At 36.0% G+C, this 7,658-nt stretch overlaps 1 protein-coding gene across 1 annotated transcript; it reads left to right on the top strand.

The window, feature by feature from the left end:
* Positions 1 to 227: 227 nt before the first annotated feature.
* Positions 228 to 1,945, top strand: GCK72_011489 (uncharacterized protein; the record flags this gene model as incomplete). The annotated part of the gene is made up of 5 exons (XM_053728489.1): positions 228 to 392; positions 449 to 753; positions 796 to 985; positions 1,348 to 1,679; positions 1,723 to 1,945. The coding sequence occupies 5 exons, from the start codon at positions 228 to 230 to the stop codon at positions 1,943 to 1,945; spliced, it is 1,215 nt and encodes a 404-aa protein (XP_053588066.1).
* Positions 1,946 to 7,658: the final 5,713 nt, after the last annotated feature.

Here is a 7,658-nt window from a genome sequence, read left to right as displayed (position 1 = left end):
TCAAGAATCCAATCAACAAGACACTGATTTTGATGAGCGAAAAACGAGGGTCACGCAATTGAAAAAACATTTTTCCGGAAAATAACAAAAATAATTATCAAGATGACCTCCGGCCTCGCGTAAATCAAAAAACCAGTTTTAACCACGTGGAGACCATTTTGCCAACAAAAAGCTAAAACAAAAGTTTTTAATCAGTTCCGATTTGAAAGCTTCTTTATTACACTTGAATGAAGATGAACGTGCTCATCTCTGCCAGCGTATTGCTGATTGGATTTATCTCGATCGCCAACTCTTATGATTTCGATAGAAAGCAACTGAGTATGATTGAGAATATGAACGAAGTCCGGAAGAAAGCTGCGGACAAATTTGGAATAGCGGACATGCAAAAATTGGTGAGTTTTTGCAGTGTCGTTGTTCAGTGTTTGAAAATGTAACTCCCTGATTACAGGTCTGGAACAAGGAACTACAAGATCATGTTGATCGACTGGACTACAAGCAACTTCCAAAACCCGAGCAACTGATGGGAAGGTACAGGCTGGTTGAAAATTATGAAACCGGAGGAACACGTTTGTTTCAATCTTTAAATGAGCTGAAGGATACATCTCTTTCAAAGTTTGACAACCAGAAGGACCCAAACAAGTATCGCCACAAGATTGAACATCTCAATCCACTCCAGAATATGGTTGCATGTGTCGAGAGGGCAGACGGGACGTGGATGCCGGGTTTCAAAGTGATTTGTCTACTGGGACCAGAGTTAGTTGTTTCAGAGTAACTCAAATCCATATGATATTTCAGAACGAAACTGTCTAAACTTTCGAAGCACGCACCAAATCAACCAAGATGTACAAATGAGTTGAAAGAGGATGAAGGAGGATTGTGCACAAAGTCCAATATGTCTGAATCCGATCAATTGATGTATATTAGTGTGTTGAATAAAAGAAGACGGGAGATTGCTGTCAAAAATGGTTCAGTGGCAAGTGAATTGGTAGGTGGACACAAATATTATGTTGCTATATTATTGAAATCAGTATAAAAATAAGTCGTCTCCTTCAATTCGGCCACAATAACCACGTAACTCGACACAACAGTAAGGGAAATTTGAATTGTATTTTAATTTTCAATTTTTAAGTGGGAAAAGTAAAAATTTTACTAAAAAATATTCGTTGAAATCCGATATAATTGATTGGCAAATTCAATTAAATTCAAATTTTCTGCTAAAATATTAAAGTAACACTCGTAATAGTTCCGAAAGTTTAAAAACTTATGGAAATGACAAAAATCTTGGAAAGAAAAGGAAAAGATTTTTAAAGGTGGCGCTAGATTTTTCAAAACTCTATTTACTTCCAGGTGTGGAGCAAAGAACTGCAAACAGCTGCACTGAATTTCCTTCAAGATCCTGAGCATTTATTGCCTCAAAACCGAAACTGGCGAATCACATCATTTGATAGTTATGAAAATGGACTGAGTTATCTTCCGGAGGGAAGTGAAACAATCGCTGCTAAAATGGCGGATACCATGGAAGAAGTGGAATTCGAAATTCAAAAAGAGCAATTTTTCTTGAAGCAAACTGAAATTGCATGTGTATCTAAGGACAGATGGATCTACCAGTATTTGTGTTTGTTGGGTCCGAAAGCTGAGACGATCGAGTTCTGTACGATGACAACTACTCCTGCTCATGGGTAAACCTATAGCTAGCTTACAATTCTTTTTTACTTATTTCAGATCTACAATAGCGATGCGTACACGCTTTACCACTGAGAAAGTGACTCCGGAGCCAGCGCCAACTCATCCGAAAGAGTTGCAAGATTATGAGGAAATAGATGGGGATGAATACGATGAAGACTTTCCGACCGGGACTCCTTCTTATAAAAAATCTCCGGGAACCCGCTTTGTGATTTCATTCCTTGTCTTTGCTTACTTGATTTTTGCGACATACCTTCAATAAAGTTTGGTTCTTGGTTTTGATCTTTGTATTTTAAAAGGGGACTGCGGTATTCCAAAAATCGAGATTTTTGATATGGATCGACTCAGAATTTTGTAGAAAAGAGAAAAGTCTCTTGGAGACAGGTCCGAAAATTCGTATGAAACGAGTTATGAGGCCTCAAAGTGTCAAAAAAGACCTTTCGTCGTGAAGATTTGCTTTTATTTCAAAATTTTTTCATGTTCACGGCGAGAGAATTTTACTTTGAAATATAAGGCAAGACTCCAAGAGACTTTTCTCTTTTCTACAATATTCTGAGTCGATCCATATTAAAAAATCTCGATTTTTGAAATACCGCGGTCCCCCTTTAAAATAAAATTTGAAAATGTTCGTAAGAAAATCATGTTTCTCTGCGTCTCTCTCACGGAAATGATTTTTGGAAGGGTTTTTTTTGACGGTTTTCGGCGTTTTAAAACGTAAAAATCTGTATTTTTAAAAATCAAAATGCCTGCCGCTAACGCTTGACCCACCAAATCTCAACAAGGAAAGGAGCTATAAAAAAGTGTTCAACTGCAAAAATGTAGCTCTCAAAATGTTCAATGTTTTACTAGTTGAAAACTTTTTGATATTAATTTATCCTGGGGAGATATGGTAGTTAAACGTTAGAAGACTGCCGAGAGAGAGATTGTCTCGTTTCTCTGCGTCTCTCTTTCATAAATCCAGTTTTTGTGATAAATTTTTTTTAGACGTTTTTAGTCTAAAAATTGTAGCACAGCTTTATAGTAGAAAATGGACCATCGCCAAATGCTCTTCTCCCTTTGTGTACCTATTTCGGCCCCTCTTCTTAATCTCTACAACAAACTGTACCTTGTGACACAACAAAAATAACCCGCCGAGTCGGGTATGACAGTTGTTCTTCTATGATATTGTCGGTGTATTTCCTTGATCCTCTTCCGCATCCTCCTTGAAATACCCCGCCGAGCCGAATCGACCAAACAGCTGGCCGACAGATTACAGTGCTCAAACACCGGTAGAGGTCAGTTAGGCTCCGCCTTCTCAACACCCTCGCCGTCGCTTCTAAGTATACTCACAACCAACTTCTAAATGCCTTATTGAATAGGCGTAAAAATGATTTTTATTGAATTCTAACTTGTATTTTTCTTCTTTATTCGATCAAGAGCAGATTGTAGAGGTGAGTAAAACAAGGCAGGCCAAATTTTAGACTGCTTCCAGTCAAAAACTGTATTAGATGGTATTCTGATACTCCCAATGACTTTTTACACAACAATTAATAGGAAAAGTTTTTTTGAGAAAGTTCGGATTAAATAATCGAAATTATCAACAATGAACCCAAAAAAACCGCTGAAAACTCACAAAGATTCCAGAAATTTCAAATTACCGTAACCCATCCAATGAAATAAAAGTTTTGGTTTTTTTTTCAGAATCAGCTCGTTTCTAGTTTTAAGAAAAAGATAATAATGAATATGTTCTGAAAATTCGGAATTTTTCTCAGCTTTGATTTTCAGATGATGGTGGTACTCCAGAATTTATCCAAAAAGAGAAGAAGAAAACGTCCTAAAAAGACCGGCGGTATCCAACCCAATTCTTGGTCAATGTGAGTTTTTAAATACATTTTTTGAGTTTTTCCTTATTAAACAATAAATTTTAGACCGGGGGTGCACCGGAATTCACCCACAAGACGCACTTCCCCACATAAGAAGAAAAGAAACACCAGGAAAAATATATGACTTTGAAACCCCTGGTTAAAGTAAGTATTTCTAATCAATTTTTAAAAAATCTCATTTTTCCTTTTAGATTGTCTCACAAAGGGTATGCGGAGTCCAACAACTCACACTTCATCACACACAAAACAAAAAATGTTTATTGATAACAGCTTCACAGTCGCCATGAACATTTTCAAAAGCAAGCATCGCTCTATGGCAGGAAGAGGATCGCGGAGCAAAGAAAAAATAAAGATTGCGATTCTGGTGAGTTTTTACTTATTCAAAACTATTCATAACTAACTTTTTTTTTAGAAAATGAACTTCGGTGTCGAATACAATAGGATTTTCGGGCCATCTCATTGTTTACCCAAAGCGCTATGGGAAAACTAGAGTGTGATAAAAAATGCAGGAAAACTTGTTGTGCCGCAAGGTATGTTAGAAAAAATATATAGACCTTTTAAAAATATTACTTTAGATAACTCATCGTTACAAAGAAGAAGCTCAACTGAAAATGGCGGAAGAATTGCTGACCGCCGCCCAAAATGGATCACGACCAAGAACATCATGAATTTTGATGATATCGTCACACTGGCCAACCATTTGAGCGACTACCAAATCATCGTTTGGTCAATAGAAGGTCGACAAACGGTCCCAATGAATTCAAGTTCATCGGCTTATTCTACCAAAATGGACATTATGAGTGTGTGGGAAGTCCTGCATCAAGATCTGCATCGACTGCAAAAGTGGGATGAAGACTAAGAAAAACACACTCACATTCAAACTATGTAAGGATTGTTGTAAAAATTTTGCTTAATTTTTCATTATTTCCTTCACTATTGATTTTTTTTTGGTAATGAAAGTATAAAACGTGAAAAATTACTGAAATTCTGTGGTTGCAAAGTAAATTCTGAGTAATATAATACAAATTGGAAAGAAGAAGTACATATTTTAAAGGGGGATTGCGGTATTCCAAAAATCGAGATTGTTTGATATGAATCGACTCATAATTTTGCGGAAAAGAGAAAAGTCTCTAGGAGCCAGGTCCGAAAGTTAGTCTGAAACGAGTTATGAGGCCTCAAAGTGTCAAAAAATGCCTCTCAAAAAGGGGTCTCTAGGAGACTTTTCTCTTTTTTACAAAATTCCGAGTCGATTCATATCAAAAAAACTTTATTTTTGAAATACCGCAATCCCCCTTTAAGAGGACAGCTCAAACATCACTCTATTTCCCATTGGTCGATTTGAGGGAGAAATGAATATGTCGATATGTAACTCTCCAGGGAGTGTCCGTACAAAAAAGTTGTCAACTACAAAAATGAAGCTCTACTCTTGATCAGTTCGATCCAATTTGTTTGGTGGGACAATCAGTGATACCGTAACATCCTCCGGTTATTTTCAACTGAAAATAACCAAAGTTGTATACCTACTGCACGGGTTACTGTACATCTCCACTACGTTTTCTCGGATCGTTCTCAACGTCGTCAATTCCTCTTCCCCCTGCGTGTACATATATCGAGGCCCCTTTTCTTAATCTCTTCAACAAATTGTGCCCTATGACACAACACAAATACCCCCGCCGAGTCGGGTATGGCAGTTGTTCTTTTTGCGGTATTTCCCTTCATCTTCTTCCGCATCCACATCACAAATACCCCCGCCGAGCCGTGTAACCCAGAACAGTTGGCCACCAGGATTACTGTGCTCAAACACCAGAAGGTGTTAGAAAAGCAGAATAGGCTCCGCCCCCTCAACTCCTTAATCCTCCTTCCCCCAGGGAATACTCACAACCAACTTCTAAATGCCTTACTGAATAGGCGTATTCTCTTATTAAATTTGATTTTTATTGAGTTCTAATCTATTTCGTTTTATTTTCTATTCTACCAGTGGTCTATTTATCTATTTGAAGAAGGAAATGGATTGTTGAGGTGAGTAAATTGAGAGAAATATAGAAACATTAGATCATTTTTTCACCCAAAATAAATATTTTTAATATGTTTTAAACCAATAAAAACGGTCCAAATGCAGTTTTTGAGCTTTGAGAGTCAAATTTTTCCCCATTTCTCACAGTTTCAATTGAAAATTTCCATTTTTTCCTAAATCTAAGCCTAATTTCACCTTCAAACCCAAGGATTTTTGGTTTTTGGATCATTAGACGGTTTTGACTCAGATTTTGCGGGTTTTTTACTCAAAAATGGGGATTTCCACCGTTTTTAGTATTTGTTAAGTCAAAAAATGAGTCTAGATACAGTTTTTTCAGGCAAACTCAATAAAGTGATGTTTTCTCCAACTTTGCGCTCAATTGTTTACCCAAAAAGTAGGAATTTTCGTCTCCAAACCTCCACACTCTGATTTTATTTAAAGTTTGAGATATTTTGACACAGCAAATAATAGGAAAAGTCCAATATCTTCTGTTTCGAAATGTTTCGGAATGAAAATCAGCTATTACCTCATTTTTTCGGGTTTCAAATAGTCAAAATTATTTAAAAAATTTGATTTGTCCTTGTTTTAGTCAGGTTTTGACAAAAAATGCAAATTTTCCATTTTTTCTCAAAAACTGAGTTTTAAAACGTTATTTGGACACTGCGAAACCTGAAAAACACAATTTTTTAATAAATTTTACTTAGTTTAAACTTAAAATAGCTTTAAAGGTGCTGAAATCAAAAAAAATTTTATTTTGAACAATTTTTTACCCCAAAAAAGTTTTGACGGTTTGAAATAGTCAAAACTATCAAAAAATGAGTTTTGACAATGTTTAAGTCAGGTTTTGAACAAAAAAGCAAATTTTACCTATATTTCTTCAAAAAACGGTATTGGAAACAATTCAGACAACGAACAATGGAAATGTATTGTATTAAGACGAAACATTTCATATTTAAACTTTTTTGGTACCTAATTTTAAGATTAGACCACGTTTTGGACAGTTTCCACTCAAATACAGTGTTAAGACAGCGAATGAAAGAAAAATATAAATTTATAGTAAACTTATATGGTACCGATGGACATTTTTGTGCGAATAAGAATCCAGAGGGTCTCAGGATAATCAAATATTGGCTACAGTAAGTTTTCCTGATCAGTTTTCAAGATTTTTCAGTTTTTTCAGATTATCATACAACTTTTGTGACAATGTCTTGCACTTTTAACAAGTTACCAATGGGTGCAATTCGTACCTCTCCCACGAACGATTCATTTGATGAGTTCCCTGTGAGCCCTGTGTGTGATGCTACGTTAAACAAATCATGAAGAATGATCTTCTATAAATTGGATTATTAAATGTAAGAAACTTATTTTATTTCTAAAAAAAAATGCAATAAAAACTTCGCAGCTCCACTATGGAAAAACTTGGTCACATATGATGAACTTGAAATTGTGATGCGTCAGGAGAAGGACCAAGAGTTTGCTGAGATCTGCTCAGTGGGAGTTACATACATCGAGGATTGTGATAATTTGGATCAAAAGTCAGAATGTGCACTAGAGAGTATTTTACGGATCTCGTCTATGATGTTACTGACCGATTCCAACGAGATGATCAGGAAATTGAATAGAACAGTGAGAGTTATCTCAAAAGTATGTATAGCTAATGATTTTTTTTATACCCGTGGGAAAGATGACGTCATGTCCAAAGTGGAGCACACACCAATGTTTCAAGTCGGGAATGGAAGTCGTGTGCTTGTAAACAAAAACATTGACGTCACAAAGTGCGAAATATCAAGAACATCGACAATATTGTCGTCACAACGGATTTGAAGTAAGAATACATATATCAGGGCAAAATTTAACATTCATAAATCTTTTTTCCAGTATCTTGTCTACCATTAAAACAAGTGGATCAAATTGCGACTCATGGACCAATCAGTACCACATCCAGCCAGCATATGCGGTCACATATCACAAAGCTCAAGGGCAAACTTTGGACAAAGTCTTCAAAGCTTTATCTTATATATCCATATTTGTAATCGAAATGATCTACCCATTAAAATTTTAATCTTGTTGACACTATTGTTGCCGATTGAGAGACTTTT

Source organism: Caenorhabditis remanei, chromosome III (assembly GCF_010183535.1).
Source record: "Caenorhabditis remanei strain PX506 chromosome III, whole genome shotgun sequence".
Taxonomy (NCBI): Eukaryota; Metazoa; Nematoda; class Chromadorea; order Rhabditida; family Rhabditidae; genus Caenorhabditis; species Caenorhabditis remanei.
This window is presented reverse-complemented; position numbering and strand designations above follow the sequence as displayed.